Source organism: Aulonocara sp. 'chitande type north' Nkhata Bay, linkage group LG19 (genome assembly GCF_057382095.1).
Source record: "Aulonocara sp. 'chitande type north' Nkhata Bay isolate Kocher_YH1m ecotype deep benthic linkage group LG19, A_spYH_male_GT1.1, whole genome shotgun sequence".
NCBI lineage: Eukaryota > Metazoa > Chordata > Actinopteri > Cichliformes > Cichlidae > Aulonocara > Aulonocara sp. 'chitande type north' Nkhata Bay.
The window spans coordinates 10,285,624-10,303,286 of NC_141362.1; the positions used below are offsets into that span (position 1 = coordinate 10,285,624).

General features: G+C 48.2%; 2 protein-coding genes across 3 annotated transcripts; one reads left to right on the top strand and one right to left on the bottom strand.

Moving 5' to 3' along the window:
- The first annotated feature begins 286 nt into the window (after positions 1–286).
- Positions 287–5,320, top strand: jmjd7 (jumonji domain containing 7). The gene is made up of 9 exons (XM_086274310.1): positions 287–504; positions 1,255–1,408; positions 1,598–1,736; positions 1,816–1,933; positions 2,682–2,738; positions 2,826–2,921; positions 2,999–3,075; positions 3,465–3,624; positions 3,754–5,320. The coding sequence occupies exons 1-9, from the start codon at positions 456–458 to the stop codon at positions 3,840–3,842; spliced, it is 939 nt and encodes a 312-aa protein (XP_086130436.1). The 5' UTR covers positions 287–455; the 3' UTR covers positions 3,843–5,320.
- On the bottom strand, positions 4,238–14,260 carry fbxo34 (F-box protein 34). Of its 2 annotated transcripts, XM_086274308.1 has the most exons (3): positions 14,029–14,260; positions 11,101–11,302; positions 4,238–7,730 (listed from the first exon to the last, which is right to left on the bottom strand). In XM_086274308.1, the coding sequence occupies exon 3, from the start codon at positions 7,721–7,723 to the stop codon at positions 5,822–5,824; it is 1,902 nt and encodes a 633-aa protein (XP_086130434.1). In that variant the 5' UTR covers positions 7,724–7,730; positions 11,101–11,302; positions 14,029–14,260; the 3' UTR covers positions 4,238–5,821. The 2 variants fall into 2 exon arrangements, with proteins under 2 accessions (XP_086130434.1, XP_086130435.1); XM_086274309.1 differs by lacking the exon at positions 11,101–11,302.
- Positions 14,261–17,663: the final 3,403 nt, after the last annotated feature.

Genomic DNA, 17,663 nt, shown 5'->3' on the forward strand with positions numbered 1-17,663 from the left:
ACTTTTTTTGGCCGATGCCCGTGATGCCGCCCTGGGCAAATGCCCATGTGGCCCATAAGAGAAACCGCTACTGCTCCCACCTGACAATAAAGTGTCTCAGGCAGCGAGCCTCAGCCTGAGCCACGGAGCAGCAGCTGGGACTGAATATTTTATGCCTGATTATTATCTGGATCATGATCAGCGGATTTATCGGCGCTCTGGATCAATAACTGCTTATGTGCTGCTGCAGTCCCTCCTCCCGCCAGCAGGGGGAATCCTGCTCTCACATCAAACAGCGCAGGAACCCTCAATCTCTGCGCATGCTCACCGGAAGTAAACAAATCAGCATGGCAGCACGCTGCTTGGAAAGAAGCGATCGGCAGTATTGATGATAAACGTATCGATACAGTTATTGTCGCTGCTGAGGGGAGGAGTTGATCATCGATCAACTGATGGTTTAATCAGTCAGCTGCAGGATGGAAGCAGTGAGGAATCGACTGGCCGAGTGTTCACAGGAGGCTCACGGTGAGGCTCACAGCACCGATCCGAGCATTGATCACAGATAGGTGACAGCTTCGGCTCTGGGACTATTTCTTTTGCCACAGAAAGTAGATCCGACTCAGAGCGGCTCACAGCGCATGCTCGTTATCGGGCTGAATGTTTGATGTTTACCTGTTTGGTTGAATTACACATGTGACACACCTGCCCTGCTGTGAGGGGAGGGGTCATAAAACTACAGACTGTATATCCAGACCCACCCATCAGCAGATTAATAACTAACCTGGCCGTCTGCTTCCTGTCACGTGATGCCGTTGGTCTCTTAAACACACCTGACAACATGCAGATCCTTCCACTGCTGAGAGGCTGTGCAGAGGTCAGCGAAAGAAGTCTGGATGATTAAAAATGGAGGGCAGGGTCTGAGGTGGGGCCTCCTTTTGCAGGGCAGACTTTGCTGAGTGAGTGGGTAAGATGTGTTTTTCATTCGTTTCCATGGTTTCAGCTTAAATGTCGCTGTGGTGACCCTTGCTGTCCTTACTGGTCTGTGTCAGCTTGTGAACCTGGAATATCATGACCAACCACGCGAGTGTGGGCGGGGCTTTAGAGTTCTCCAGACTGTCATTAGAGGTGTGATCATGTAGTTTTACCGAGCAAACAGGAAATAAGCTCACGTGATTATAATATCAATGACCAATGCTGACATCAGTGCCCAACCCACCCATGTATCTCAGGTGTTTGCTTATCAATCAGCATTGCTGATCACTGATTACTTTTCAGATCTGTACCTGAACCAATCGGTGCCCTACCTGGACGGGCCACCTGAGCCGCTGCAGTTCCACCGTGACTGGATCGCTCCAAACAAGCCCTGCATCATCCGCAACGCCTTCAGCCACTGGCCAGCCCTGGCCAAGTGGAGCCCTGACTATCTGAGGTAAGCAAGCCCCACCCACCCTTGTCACTATGGTAACAGGTCAGCTCCTAATAAATGAAGTCAGGATTAGTTCATCCAGATAAGAGAGAGATATTCTGTGGAGCTCGTGCATCATCATTTTCAGGCTCGAAGGCGCTCAGCTGTCCTCGTCAGGTGTAGATGTCACATGATTGTTTTTTTTCTCTGCAGGGAGAAGGTGGGGTCAAAGGTCATAAGCGTGGCAGTGACTCCAAATGGCTACGCCGACGCGGTAAATGGAGATCGATTTGTGATGCCTGAAGAGAGACAGATGAGCTTCTCCTCTGTTCTTGACATCATCGAGGGGAAGGTGAGACTGCACGCTGCTGTCCGAATGGCCCTGCATGAATGCCACCTTACTAATAAAGTTGTCTTGATTGAATGTGCAGGTGGACAAAGGGGGCGGAGTCTTCTATGTCCAGAAGCAGTGCTCCAACCTGCTGCAGGAGCTGCCCGAGCTCACTGCTGACGTACAGCCGCACATTGCCTGGATGAGCACGGCACTTGGTGAGCTGTTAGTCTGTCTGCGATGTTGACCAATCAGAGTGTCTCTCACAGATTTGCAGAATCCACAAACATCGCAGGAAGTCGAGAGCATCACAATCCAGTCTGTGAAAATGATGTGTGCGTGATGACGGTGATCTTCACAGGAAGCAGTTTCAGTGCGTTTCCTGTCAACTGGTCTCTCCATCTCCACCTTTGCGGAGAAAACAGGTCCAGCCGAACTCCATAATTAACCTCAGTGTGTGAAGAGGACTCTCCATTTACATGGACAAACTGGAGTCTATTAGATAGATATGATACAAACCACTGCAGCACAGTACCTGTAATACCTACAGCATGTTCTAATCGCTCTAATGGGATATTATGGTCGACAGTATCGAACGCTGCACTGAGGTCTAGCAGGACAAGCACAGAGATGAGTCCACTGTCAGAGGCCATAAGACGATCATTTGTAACCTTCACTAAGAAATTGAATTATTATGATATAACAATAATTATTGAATGAAATTAAAATCAATTATTAAATCAAAAAGCTCAGCGGAGCAGATCCAGCAGCTTCTGTTTTGATTAAAGAGGAAAATAAATCATCATGGTAGGGAAGGACCCCCCTCCCCGCTTTTGAATAACAGACTGCCCTCCATGTTTCTCCTCCTGTCGTCCCTGCCGCAGTAACTGTGTGACCCAGAGGGGGACCCACCCCAGTTTGACCACCAGCTGATCTGACTGTTATCCTACTGTTTTCTCCTTTCAGGAAAGCTGCCGGACGCTGTGAACTTTTGGCTCGGAGAGGCGAACGCCATCACCTCCAGTGAGACCCACGCCTTGATCTCACTCTCTCACTCACTCACACGCGAGTTGCGGCGTGGTGATGCTGATGCGTGTTTCTGTGTTTCAGTGCACAAAGATCACTACGAGAATCTTTACTGCGTCGTCTCTGGAGAGAAACACTTTGTTTTGATGCCGCCCACAGACCGCCCTTTCATCCCCTATGGTAACCATGGCAACCACCAAGTCTTCTCTACAGCAATAACCATCCACCTGTGGTAACCATGGTAACTATCTCCGCAGGTTTGTTCCAACCAGCCGTTTACCATCAGAGAGATGACGGCGAGTTCGAGGTCATCGATCAGAGCGACTCAGAGATGGTGCGTTCAGGTTTTCTTGTAAGGCTACGTCCACACTAATGCGTCTTCGTTTGAAAACGCAACGTTTTCTCTCAGTCTTGGCCTCACTGAGACGCAGCATTTTGAAAACACGACAGAGCTGTCCCGTTGTAGTTGGACACAACGCAGACTTTCTAAAATCACTTTGTACATGCTGCATAGCTTTTCTTCAGTTCCTTTAATTCTCACTCAGTTTTGTGCAGGACTGGAACGTAAGTGTTTTCACAACCCTGTGAAAACAACTGAAAGTGTGGGCGCGGAACGTTTTCAGACGAAAATCACGTTTTCAAATCTATCCGGGCTAGTGTGGACGCAGCCTAAGTCTCAGCACCTCATTTCAAACCACACACCTCCATGACTCCCCCTCCCAGGTCCCATGGATCCCTCTGGACCCACTGAACCCGGACCTGGAGCGGTTCCCGCAGTACCGCCGGGCGCGGCCGCTCCACTGCAGCGTGAAGGCCGGAGAGATGCTGTACTTGCCGTCGCTGTGGTTCCACCACGTACAGCAGTCACACGGCTGCATCGCAGGTACCTGAACGTACCACGCTGTGTTTAACTTTACTTTGATCAATAATGGACAGACACGAGCAGATAATCGATCAGATAATCTCAGTGAGGCCTTCACACTAAACACATCCGCTCCCGTTTTGTCTGCAGTGAACTTCTGGTACGACATGGACTACGACATCAAGTACAACTACTTTCAACTGCTGGAGGCTCTGTGTGAGGTCACAAGGTCCACGTGACATCACAGCGACAGTGCCACATGGCCAATGAAGTTTTGTTTCTGTGGTGTTTGCAGGTCAAAGTTGGTCAGAAAATACATTTGACTAAAACTCCTCTCCTTCATCGTTTGAGTCGTCATCAGCAGCCCAGCCATGGTTTCCCACGATTCTTTATTCACTTTGAGAATAAAATTTATTGTTCTGTCACTGAAAACTTCATCAATAACGTTCACCTGGCGTGGATTGATTCCACTTCCTGTTAGTGCCTTTGAACGAGCTGCGGATCAATAAAAATAAAAGTCAAACTTTCTCTTTGTGAATTTAACATTTGAATTACTGACAGTTTCGTTCCCTGAACGGCCGCTGCCTGCGGAGGTCGAGAAGTTAACGAAGGAAGGACCGACACAGACAGGAAACAATGAAAAAAGCTCTTTATTAAAGCACAGAAAAACGGAGCAGACAAACGACACACTCTAAAACTCTCAATCACCGACTCCACGCTCAAGGCCTCGATTCATCAATGATTATCAATCAGCTGATCGCACAGGAAACAAACACTCAAATGTAAACAAACAAGGTGCACAGAGAGGTCGTCGACCCCTGAAGCTCCACCCACTCACCCATCTCTCAGCCTCCATCAGTCAGGTGATCATCAGGAACCTCTGCATCTCAGAATCAAAAAGATGAAGCTTAATCAATAAGCCAATCAGCTGATCGATCAGTAAGAGGGTCAGATAAACCTGCAGAAAGTTCAGGAAGCCAAATTTTATTTTAAACAAGTCAAAACAAGGACCCGCCCACAATTATTCCTGAACAGCTGATTGATCAGCTGGGCCAATCAATCAGACATAATGATGATCAATAAACTTCTTCTACTGTGATAAAACAAAGTTTCTTTAAAAACTGGCGCATGACCTCAGAGGGAACATTGACCATGCAGCTGTTTTAGGCTCCGCCCCTGAGGGAGGGAGGTGGAAGAAAAGTTTAGCCATCCTGATTGGTGCAGACGTGGAGGTGTCGGGTGGATTTCCGTCATGGTTACAGACGTCCGACTAATAAAGTTTCATCTGTTTTAAGAAATATATATTTATAAGTTTCTGACAACAGGAAACGGGACAAGGGGGCGAGACGCGTGATGACCACCTGCTCTGCTCCCACCAGACGCTGCTCAGACGGACAGCTGCTGAGTCATATTTTTACTTTTCATCGCTTTGATGCTGCTATCAGATAACTCTGTGTGCCCTTATTTTGAAAGTTCAGCTGTTGCTAACCAGTTAGACCCACCCCTTCCTGTGTAAAAAAAAAAAAAAAAAAAAAAAAAAAAAAAAAAAAAAATCTAATTATCGGGTCATACATCTCTGCAAAAACATGAAGCAGTCTACTTAGCTTCTGTTTTCAAATTAAAAGTTGAAGGAAACCCACGGTTAGGACGTTTTTTTTCTGTTGGCGATCGTGATCAATAAAGTTCAGGATTTCAGGCCTTTTGACCAATCAATCCCTCTGAGATGCAAATTGTTTTTGTTATTATTTTGCATTATTTTGGAGGTACGGCTCCTGTTTGTAAAAATAAATGAATAAAGGCTGAATTTGAATAAATATTATCGATAACTCAGCCTCATCAATACGATGATCAGGAACCAGCCAGTGAGGAAGAGTCCTGGCTGAGACTCCTCCTCCAAACCTGATCACTGATCAGTGAGTGATATCGATCTGCAGATCAGGCTGTGGGGGGGAGGGGTGAGCAGCAGGCGGCGCCGCAAGGCCAGCGCTCCGTCAGACGCAGGGAGATGCTCAAACATCTAATCGATCAGCAATCAATAATCAGAATCAGTCACTACGTCTGCCGGAGCACCGATCTTTAACCTAAACATCATCCAGCTTAAAGTTCCATGGCTTTTTGATTTGTGGGCGTGGTATCCTGCGTGAAAGCGTTCTGATTGGACGCTGCTGACATCACACACAAAGAGCACAAACAGCCTCTGCCCGGCACACACTCACAATCAGTCGTCATGGTTACTCCTGCGGTAGATGGGCACATTAATGCTGTGGAACGCCGGGACCCAGCGGTTGTCATGGAGACCCACATTGCAGCCAGGCGTGTCCCTGCGGGCGCCATGGCAGCACATCCAGTACCCTGGGCCATACGGCAACGCCTGGCAGTACGGCTTGTGGTGCCAGCGGCACAGCGACACATCGCCGCGCCCGTAACGCTTCTTGCACTGCTTGCAGGTATCGTCACGGTAACGGGGGTCTGACACCCACAGCGAGTCAGCGGGCCGCACGCCGTAGTTCTCGATGATGAACTTGAAGTAACTGCAGGCGCACTTGAGCGCGGCAAGGCTCTGCGTCGGCAGCAGTAGGAAGATCTTGACGAGCAGGTGGTGCGGCAGCGCTGTCAGGTACGGCTGCGGCTCCAGCAGCTGCTGCAGCCGCTGACGCTTCTCAAGGAAGTCCTGCGACGCCGACGCACGCCACACCAGAGGCGCCGAGGCAGGGTTGCTAACTACGCCAGCATCCTCAGTTCCTCTCCTCCTAGTCTTCTCTGATTGGCTGTCAGTACTGCAGGGGGAGGGCTTAAAAGGTTGAAGCACATAGGTGGCTCTGTGGCATGGGGGGTGGTGTGCCGAGTGTGTGGGGGAGGGGGTGGAGTCTTCGCATTTCTCAGGTGTTGGAGACAAAAACAATAAGCCAGGCACAGGCTCCTCCTCCTCAGAGGGCGGGGCCTTAAGGTGAGTCTCTGTTACAGTGCGCTCCCTCTCCACACCTGCAGCCTCCTCCGACTTGACCAGCTCACCTGAAAGGGGCGTGGTCAAAGCTGAGGCCGGAAGACAGCCGACTGGTTCCCTGCTCAGACACTGAGCTGCAGGTGATGATGGTGACGCAGGCTGGCTGGGGGTGGAGCTGTGACCTGTGGCAGCGGCGAGCAGCACACGCCCCGCTGTCCTCCGCAGGCTGTTGCTACGTGACAGGTTGCCCTCTGCCCGCCGCCTAAGACATTTAGACTCTAGTCTCGCCACCATATCTGACACTCTGATGCTTTCTGGCTCCTCCCCCCTGTGCTCCGAGCCATCCCTGAGCTTGGTGGGCGGGGCTCTGGAGAGCATGATAGTGGTGCAGCTCCTCTGGAGAGCGAGCACAGGTTTGGAGTCCAGCTGCTGCTCACTTACTCTCTGCTCCAGAAACGCCACCATGTCCACCACTGACACTTTCAGGTCCGCCTCCTCTGCTGTCCCCAGTTCGCCACCACACTGCTGACCGGAGTTCGGGCGCTGCGGAGCAGGTCTGAGGTCACAAGCACTCTGGTCTTGCTGAAGGTTTTGGGTGTTTCCGGACCGGCGGCGCCGTTTGGCGGTACAGTTTTCATCCCAGCTGCCCTTTGCCTTCACGGCTCGTGACAGCCCCGTCCCAACGCTGTAGTTGGTGCATGGTGCCGGCGCCCTGTCCCTGCTGTTCGCAGCACACTCGCCACCTCCGGCACTATCTTCTCGTCCCCTCTCTGAAACAAAGATGGCGATCTTCTCGCGGACGTGTCCGGGTTTGATGACGGTCCAGACATCCAGCGGCGTGTCGGCATCCTCAGCGGCAGTCTGGAACAGTTTGGGCGTGTTGTTCTCGCAGCCTGGCGGCAGCAGTGGGAAGTGCTGCAGGGTGGTGCCGGACTGCGTCTTGAGGCAGAGCGACGTCATGCTGCTTGTGATGGCGTTTGCTGGGCATCGCAGCGTGTTGGCGGAGATTACACTGAATGGGAAGCGGCTGCTGCTGCCATGGTTACCAGTGTACGTCCTGAGCAGCCCCCCCTGCTGGCTCACAAACAGACTGCTCCGCTGCGTCCCCGTCTGAACGCCGGACGCATCGAGACGCAGCTCTGAACGCACGAGCTTCGGGTAAGACTTCAGGTGCATGAAGGTCCTGTGGGGAGACAGAGAGGTCACATGATTAAAACCCAACCGAGATATTGACTTATCAAAATAAAAGACCCCAGGAAATTATCGACATGTTTGGCATTCAGATTTTCAAAATAAAAGTCAGATAGAGGTGTTTCCTGTGGGTGCGTCTCAGATCAGAGCAGGTCAGACTCTCTCCGAGGTGATTCTGAGATATTTCATCACCCGATCGTGGTGTAAACATTTCAACACGAGATCACGTCAGAGCTGATCTGAGGTCAGGCTTCCTCTCCTCCTCATGAAGAACGCCTTATTAGTCCGAGGGAGGGCCACACTGGTTTTACTGGAACACTTTACCTCTGCTCGTAAAACTGGGATGTGGAGGAGGCCCATGGACTTCCTGTTACTCAGGTGAAGGCGGCACCTTTTTGCCTCAGTAATGAACAAACTCATGTGTGTTTATGGTCAGCGCCCTGACAGACTGCAGCTCCTCTCGCGTCCACCGGGGGCTGCTGTAACTCTCCTCCTTCAAGCGAATAAGAAAAGCTTGTTGCTTATGTTTGGTGGTGGGGGACAGCTGATATGAAGGGGGGGGGGGGGGGGGGGGGGGGGGGGGAGTCAGTTGCAGAGACCAAAAACACACATGTTCAGCTCCCTTTGATGTGCACACTGCCTCACTGTGGGCGTCACAGGAACTGCAGGTTTAAACCGGATAATTTGGATTTGTTTGTTCTTCGTTCTTCACTTGCCCTCCTCATGTTTCTTGACCACATGTACCGAGCATGTGCAGAAACGCATGTTTTTAACGTTTTGGGTGGTGGATGCCATCATGACGAAGGCTCGGTGAAGCAGCATTACCTCAGCGCTCGGCTGGGCCCGAGCCCGCAGACACGCCCGCACAGATGTGGAGGAAACCACGACAGCTTCATGCTCTCGGCTATCAGTCGCATGGACTCGCATGTGTGTGACGTGTTCAGGACAAACCTTGTAATTCTTTGTTTTTACATTTATCGGGTCCCAATGAGCCCAAATATCAAAAAGAAATTAAAAATTAATTAATTAAATTTTAAAGTTAATTTAATGAGGATTTTTTTTTTTTTAAGTGATTTTATTCTGTTCATTTCATTTTTTGTGTTTATTGAACATTCGGGATAAATAAAGTCAATCTCACCCAGCGCTGATCATTACTTGTTTTCAGTGAAGCCATGTCACCTGGCCAACAGTCACATGACCGGCAGAGTTCCCTGTCACGCCTGCGTCTCAGCCGTTCAGGGTGAGACACAGGGTTTTAATAGTTTTGCAATTTTAATTAGTTTTTATTTTGATTTAGTTTTGACTTCAGATTTTCAATTTTATATCAGTTTTAATTAGTTTTTACCAATTGTTTGCTAGTTTAGTTTAGTTTTTATTTTTTTGAAAATCCTTAGTTTCAGTTTAGTTTTGATTAGTTTCAGTTATAGTTTTAGTTGTTTGCAATAATTAAGTGTAACAAAATCGCAGTTTCATCATATCAGTCATTCTCTTCTGCTTATCCTTGGGTATGTTGCTATTCCAGCTACCATACCCTGCACAGGTCGCCTGTCTGTCGCAGGGCTAACACGCAGAGACAGACAACTCACATTCCCACCTATGGGTTCTTTAAATAAATAAATAAATAAATAAATAAATAAATAAATAAATACATAAAGGCAGATGAACAACCATTGATACCAGGCAACTATAAAATGTATATCTTGGCCCCAATGAGACTATTAACTCTTGCACCACCGCGTGTTCGTAATTTTGGTTCAAGTGAATTGATAAACTTTTTGAAGGCAATTGACTCACACAGTTATGTAGATATCCCCGTCCTGTTGTCTCGGGATGCATCACGCTGCCTTGCCTGGGGTTAGCTTCTGTTTTCTGGGGATGAGGGTTGAGTGTGCTCCCTTACCTTCTCAAGGTAAGCTAGGTTAGTCTTCTTGTGTGAGCTTTTCAAGTGCACTTTAAGGTTTGTGGGATTTTTCCCTTTAGAAATGTCCCTCATAATTTGTCTCTTTCCACTACAAGACACTTGCTTTATCCAAAACACAGTCATACTCAAAGTAATCCCAAATTGGACTCTGGCGCTTTCTCCTGACTTTTCCTGACACGATTCTGCACGTGGACAGAGCAGCAACACAGAAACACTGGAAACTAAACTTCATTTTCACCCTTGACTATTGTAGGACACGCACACATCAATGAAAACTAAACACATTTTTGCTATAAATTCAGTTCATTTTAGTTAGTTTTCCTTTTTTTGTTTTTATTTCCGTTAACGAAAATGTTTTTTCACTTCTAGTTTTCGTTAACGATAATAACCTTGGTGAGACTAGACAGATTAAAGGAGCGCCATCAGGTTTACAGCTGTGAGTGAAGGAGGACCTTCCTGCTCCCCGACGGCCGTGTCAGGTTCTTTCTGGGAGAACATAGTCTTCCTCGGGCTCAGCTGAGGGAACACCGAGGTGTTCCCAGACCAGCTGAGAGACATTATGTGTCCAACGCGTCCTCCCAGTAGGACATGTCTGAACCCCTCAGCTGGACTCATCTCTGAACTGAACCCGCACAGGTGACGAGACAACGCCCGCATTCATGAATTTAAAGCAGGATTTTAATACTGCAGCAGCAGCAGCATCGCCGTAAGAACAGCTTTCCCAGCAGATAAAAGCTGTTTTAAAGCCCATTATGAATAAAGTTGGCTTGGATAAACCCTGCAAATACCAGCCGGGCCGTGCAGACAGCTCCGTGTGAAGTGTCCCGCGTGCACAGAGCTTATACAACCTTGTGAAGCTTACAGAGGCAGGACGCACTCAGAGCTCTGGGTTTGCAGGATGACCTCAGTGATGATGTAACCCGTGAAAAAGGTGTGTTTGTACGAACACATCACAGTTACACAACCGTGCTCAGAAACAAAAAGCCCGTTTGAACACAGTAGCAGTGAAGTCGGCTCTCATCCAATCAGATGCGGATCCACAGCGAGACGAGCTAAGGTTTCTGAGCGAGAGGAGTTTGGTTTCCAGGCCGTCGGCACTGCGCCTGAGAACAATTAGGATTACACAAACCGCAGCAGGGCGGCCAATCAGAGCCAGGTATAAAACACACTGGGAGCACACGGAGGTCAGAGGTCACACGCATGCAGCGAGGGATGAGGCACAGCTGTGTCATCAGCAGCGTTTCTGAGGTATTCATGTCCTGGTCAGCTCTTTAGATTCAAAACAGCCGCCCAGTGGTGTTTCAAGATGGCTGCCGAGGTGGTGATGTGAACAAACTGATCCAGAATCAGAACCCGGAGCTCTGATCTGTCGCACAGCATCTTGGGAGTTGTATTCATGTGTTTCTCTGCGTCACTTTTACACAATGCTAACTGTGTTTACCTCCACTCTGTGTGCTGATTGGCCGGTGGTGGTGCTGGGGGGCGTGGTACTGGTTTGAGTGACAGCTCCGCTGATCCTTCAGCTTCACATTTCTCAGACGTTCGCCTTGACTCCTCCCACACAGGAAGCTAAACCAGGCGCTGTTTCTCCTGCGCCAAGGTCTCCAAAGGAGTCAGGATGTGACCGCACACACACACACACCCTGCAGGAAAAAACAAGCACACACCAACACATCAGTGACTCACACACACACACACACACACACACACACACCTGAGGTCACGGCCCAGGTGTATAATCCTCACACCGTAAGCAGCTTCATAATCATCAATATCTTCAAAATGAAATGAAAACATGTTCTACAACAGCTGGATCAGACATGCAGACTCAGACTGGGAGGACTGGGAGTGAACCAGCAGGGCCAGAAGTCAGTTTACGACACGCGGAGCAGCAGCGAGCTCACAGCCTGCAGGAAAAGCTCACCGTTCATCAGACAAACCTGCAGCTTGCGTCTATAGTGAGACACCAGCTCATGATACCTGACAGCCAATCAGCTGCCAGCTCTGTCCTCTCTGTCTATATAAGGAGCCGGTCACAGTGTGTTCAGTACACACACAGGCGCACAAACACAAGAGTGCGCACTGGTGTGCGTTTGTGCTGTTGAAGCAGGAAACTGTAAATATTTCAAAATAAAAGCTGACAGTTTAGTGACCAGCCGTTTCTCCTCACAGCTTCATAGCTGATTAATTCCCGCCACGTCTCCCAGCTGAGACGATCTGCAGGTGCTTCCTGCTCCCACAACAGGAAGAGTTCAGGAGAAACCTGAATGACATGGACCTGCTCACCTGCACAGGTGTGACAGGACTGCAGGTGTCCTGTAGCCTCACGTTTTCACCCCTTTCTGCTCAACACGTAAAAAAAGGACGGCAGGGATAGCTCAGTAGGTAGAGTGGGGGGCCCATGATCGGAAGGTGGGGGGTTTGATTCCCCTGAAGAGCTACCCTGAGGCATCCCTGAGCGAGGTACCATCTCTACACACTGCTCCCCGGGCGCCCAATGGCTGCCCACTGCTTCACTGAGTGAATGGGCTAAATGCAGAGAGGAATTTCCCCACGGGGATTAATAAAGTACACTTTGTTCTTTTTCTTTCTTGACTCTGTTCCTTCAAGCGTCAAAGATTATGATAAGAAATGATTACCGATCAGCTGATTGATTAACCACACACACCGAGGAGCCCGAGCGGGGGATGGAGTGGAGGCATTTCCCTCCTCCCTCTCCTGAAACCACCTCCTGCTGCTGGATCTGCAGCTTCCTTCTCTTTTGTTTGACGTGAACCAGTCAGAGACATCCTGATCAGGATCAATACACAAGCCGAGTCAGTCTAAACAGGGATCATTTCAAAGCTTTGTTAATGCTAATGAGCCAGATGCTGACTCTGATTAAAGAACAGACAGCGAGCTTATGCTGGAGCACTGCAGGCCTCATTATTTACTGTGTTAACAGGAGATTATTGATTGTTTGGGGATTTTACGATGATACTGAAGTTTTTATATTCCACCTTCCCCTGATGGAACACTGATCCAGCAGCCTGAGGCCGTCAGGTCTGATCTGACACGGGCGAAAGTAAAGATAAACAAACACCAACATCTGCCTATGGTTTCATCTCTAAGACATGCTGCCGTCCACCGAGTGGCATTCTAACTGTGTCCCAGCCTGTCCGACGCCTGTTCCCTTCAGGGTGAGCAGGAGCACTCAAGCACGTGACCTCATTTACATTTGTAACATTCATGATAATAATCTGTATGACATCTCCACAAAAAGTTGATTAGAATCCAAATAAATTGTGTCACACTGCAGATCTGTAACTCTGCAGTGTCCTGAGCCTTCAAATTAAAAGCTTCTTTAGATCAGTGATTAATCATTAGCATCTTTAGTGCTGAGTCACTGATCAGGAGCCTAAAACATTCTGTACAAATGACAGAGGTCTGTGTTTCAGGCCACTGATTCTTCTATTTACTTAACCAGGAAACCCCTGAGACTAAAGTCCATTTACAGCCAAGAAAGCACCACATTAACAGGTTATATGAGTGGTCAGGTTTAACACAAGCAGAGGAGGGAGCTGCTGAGGAACAAGGTCCTGATGGCTTCTCCAGCAGAGGCTCAAAGTCCTGTGAAGACCCCGAGGATCCTGAAGAGGAGCGAGTATCACAAAAACTGTGTTCACTCACATGCTGTGATCTCCACGGGCTGAAGACAGAGACACCAGCTGATAACGTCCACACACACACACATAGAGTGTTTGTGGGCTCTGACTCATCTCAGGGTGTGACAGAGTTTAGAGGAATGTGTGTTTCTAAAGTGATTTTATAATCATCATGAGGACATTAGACCCTGTGGGAGCTCAGTCTCAGATCAGACCGGGGCAGACTCGGGCCAAACCGACCGCCAGCTGCTGAGTCTGCACTCCGAGGCTAACAGCTAGCAGCTAACAGCCTGTAAACTTCCCACCCTCCTGGGCCTCCGCCCTGCTAACGGCGAACATTAATCGGTAACCCAGCTGGGAGCGGCTTGGAGCTCCGCCACACCCGCAGCCACACTCGGTAAACAAAGTGTCCTGCACAAGTGCGCTGTTTACAAACAAACAACCGAGCTACACGAAAACAAACTTCGCTGCCGCAGCGCTAGTTAGCATGCTACTAGCTGCAGCCGCTCGCTCTCATTAAACACCTGGCTAACTAGCTAGCGTCTGCAGCTAACTAGCGGGGAGCAGAGGAGGACGGAGCGGCACGTCGATACTCCAGAGGACACGGAGGAAGTTTGAGGAGACGCTGCGGGTGGAGATCGGATCGTTTCCACCCCCACACCGACACCCAGCAGCGGCCCCGAGCCGCGGACTCTCGGAGAGGAGAGGCCGCGGGTCGCACTGACCTGAAGGAGGAAGCTGAGTCCGTCCACTGGGGAGCTCCGCTGGCAGCGACCGCAGACGGTGCAGTCCTCCGGTCCGGGGTGTCCTGACTGTCCGTAGCCCAGCTGCTGTCGGTGCCTTCGCTTCGCCGGTGCGTGGACCCACTTTTAAACTGTTTAACGCTTAAACGCAGCACGGAGGTGCGCGCTCCTCACCTAACTACATAGTAAAGCTCCCGATCGAGCACGCGCACGTCAACCTGCGGCTGTGCGTAATGACGTAGCAGTCCTAGCCTGAGCATCAACAACATGTAGGTTCGGTTTTAGCGACACCCAGAGGGCCGACACGCTTCATCAGTATGGACGATGATGGCTCAACGGCACGAAGGCAAGAAGGTCCCGGGTTTGAATCCGAGCAGGGTTCCAGGTCTGTGCTAAGCACCTCACAAGAACGGACTTTACACTTTACGTGTTGAGACTGAAAAGCCACGGAGTTCACCCGAAATAACCCAAAAGACTAAAGGTGTACATCCACAGAGACAGCAGGTCAGCTGATCACAGCCTGCACACCAACACAATCCTCTGCAGCTCTCAGTAGAAATGATCGTTAGTTTGATTGTTTTCCCCACACGGAATCATTACACTGATCTTCGGGTTCCCCACCCACTGACTCCACAGTCCACTGTGCACAGTCTGTTTAGGTGTGGAGGGAAGTCACACTGTGTAATCTTGACAACAGAAACTCGTTATTTTTTAATTCTCTGTCAGTGCGGGTTCCTACATAACAGATTCAAACTGAGTTCATACAGAATTACATTGGATTAATATTTGCATTTTCATGTACTAATTTTGTTTCATACAGCACGAGGTTCAGTTTCCTTTGTAACTGTAGACTTGTCCTTCAAGGAGCTACTTGTTACTTTCCTATGCTGAGTATACTTCAGAGCAGTACTTTTTCACTTTTACTTCAGTGAAAAAGTTGCTTCAGTACTTCAACTTTTACTGGAGTATTTTTAATCAGAATGTCTTTATTGTCATTGCTGCAGGTACGAGAGCAATCGTGGCTCAAAGAGTTTGCAGTTCGTCTTGTAACCTGAAGGTTGCCGGTTCGAGCCATGACTCGGACAGTCTCGCTGGTTGTGTCCTTGGACAAGACACTTCACCTACCGCCTGCTTTGAGGGCCCCGAAAGCGCTATATAAATGCAATCCCTTATTATTATTAAAAGCGGTTTCCAATCAGTGCATCATCCATAAAAACATTTTAAAAAATCTTTATGTATTAGAAGTAAAGAGAGTCTGTACTTTTGCCACCTCTGTGAATGACTCAGGTAAACTCTTCCTCAGAGTTACTGGCTGTGCTGACACGCTAACTTTAAAGTAATTCTATATTTTTTCGAGTGTATGTAGGAGAACTAGGGACACATTTGTTCCTGAATGTAGCTCTGACAGTCCGTCATAGATTTCTTTCTTTGTTTGCATGTTTTCCCACGTGTCTGCACGGCTTCTCTCCGGCTACCTCCAACAGTCAGTTCCACACTGCTGGTCAGTGTTTGTCAAGTTACTTGAAAGAAGTAATCAGTAACTAATTACTGATTACTTCCCCAAAAAAGTAATCCAGTTACTTTACTGATTACTTATTTTCTAAAGTAATTAATTACTTAGTTACTTTTTAAAAACACGATTTACAACCTGAAGAGGTGATAAAGCGATAGATCTTTCAGCCCAGTTCTACTTTTTCTACATAATCCATCATACAAAATGTAATCAAATGGAAAAGTCTCTTTTTTTAACTTGTTTTATCAGTTTTAATCTTTTAACTTTATGCATCAAGCAAAAATTTAATTATATGCAACATTCTCTGAGTTGAATAAATTAGTTTAACATTTAAACCTATTTTCTGCACATTCCAGCACATAAAATAAAATATTTTTTATGTTTACACTCACTCTTTCAAATAGATGCAAGTAAAACACAGCAGAACATAAATAAAGTCAAAGACTCAGTGGTCCTGTTGCTCTATTTTCATCTGTAAAGCAGGACTGCTGTAGGCGGAGGTTTGCCCTGATGCAGGTGTGCCGCGGTCAGTTGAAGAATCCGTGAGTTTTTCTGTGAGTTTCCCATTACGTCGTAGCGCACTCGGTGCCTGCTTGGAAGTTTAGGGGGTTTTTCGCTGTAAAAAGAAGTTTTCTTCCCACGCACGATGGACGCTAACGTTTTTGTCACTTTTTATGGAATCAAACTCAAAGTAAGGTCAGTACTTCCACGCTTTAAACGCTGCATGCTCATACTCTCTCCCACAATCGATATATGATCCACTGTTGATCTGCATACAGCTGTTGTCACTAACGGCGCACTCGCTTACGTCACTGTCGTGAGACATTCTCGCAAAAAAAATCACAGTTTTAGTAACGCAGTAACGCAGCGTTCCTACGGGAAAGTAACGGTAATCTAATTACCGTTTTTGCAATAGTAATCCCTTACTTTACTCGTTACTCGAAAAAAGTAATCAGATTACAGATTGCAGTAACGCGGCCCATCTCTGCTGCTGGTAGGTGTGAATGTGAATACCCACGGCGAACCCCGCTTCTCACCTTATGGGGTCGAGGATGGGCTCCAGGCCCCCTGAATTGGATAAGCTGAAGTAAATGGATGGAAGAAAAATGAATTTATTTAAATGTGAATCCAAAACCTTTGCTTGTCACTAAGCTGCCAGGCTCTGAAGCCACGATGCCATTCTTCCTCTCTGTAGTTGTTATGAAGGGGAAACGTCTCTGGACCAGTTTCTTACATTAGGCTGTAAACATGTTTATTTTAACATGGGAATCTGAAGGGACGACTCACCGCTGGACAGTGTTGGGGAGTAACGGAATACATGTACCGCCGTTACGTATTTAAAATACAAAACATGAGTAACTGTATTCCCTTACAGTTACCGTTTAAACAGGTGGTATTCAGAATACAGTTACTTTGTTGAAATAAATGGATTACACTGCGGTACTTTCCTGTTTCATTTTGTCGCGGGTCAGGACTGTTTGGGTTTTGTTTGACAGCTACGTGCTGTTGTTCCAGGCGGCAGCGTTACGGTTGCCATGGTTACAGGGTGACGCTCACTCTCTCTCTGCGACTGTGTGTTTCCTGGGTGAGAGAGCGCCTTTTCGTTGTTGTTGTGCTAAGCTAACAGGCAGAATGCTACAAGCATAACTCTAAAGAATGTAGCATCATGGGCAGTGTAGTCCGTGCTGCAGGGAGAATGGACTGCCATACACGTTATGGGTCTGTGAGCGCGAGGAGGGAGAAAAAGGGGAGTGGAAAGGTACGAGTTGTCATCGAGCAAAAACGGGAGCTGGAAGCATGTAAATATAATAATAACCACTGCAGCCAAGAAGAGTGCCTGACGAGCCCAGTTGTAAGTAAGCTATTAAGACTCGACTGTACACCGTGTTCGTGTTTTCCTCCGAAAACAATAAGTTCCGTTGGAGCAGTCTTTCAACGCCTCTCTCTGTCTCTCGCAAGAAAAGTTGACCCACACAACAAAGTAGAGCTATTTTTTGGCTACCAGCCGACAGGGACCCCGCCGTATTAGTCAGAGGTCCCTTTACTACAGTTCGGAGTCGCGGACCTTCAGTAATAGTAATAAATCACACAGCAATAGTACATT

Coding starts and splice junctions, on each gene's coding strand:
- jmjd7 (XM_086274310.1), top strand. CDS start 456: ATGGAAGCAGTGAGGAATCGACTGGCCGAGTGTTCACAGGAGGCTCAC. Junction 505..1,254: donor GTGTTCACAGGAGGCTCACG/GTGAGGCTCACA, acceptor ATTACTTTTCAG/ATCTGTACCTGAACCAATCG. Junction 1,409..1,597: donor TGGAGCCCTGACTATCTGAG/GTAAGCAAGCCC, acceptor TTTTCTCTGCAG/GGAGAAGGTGGGGTCAAAGG.
- fbxo34 (XM_086274309.1), bottom strand. CDS start 7,723: ATGCACCTGAAGTCTTACCCGAAGCTCGTGCGTTCAGAGCTGCGTCTC.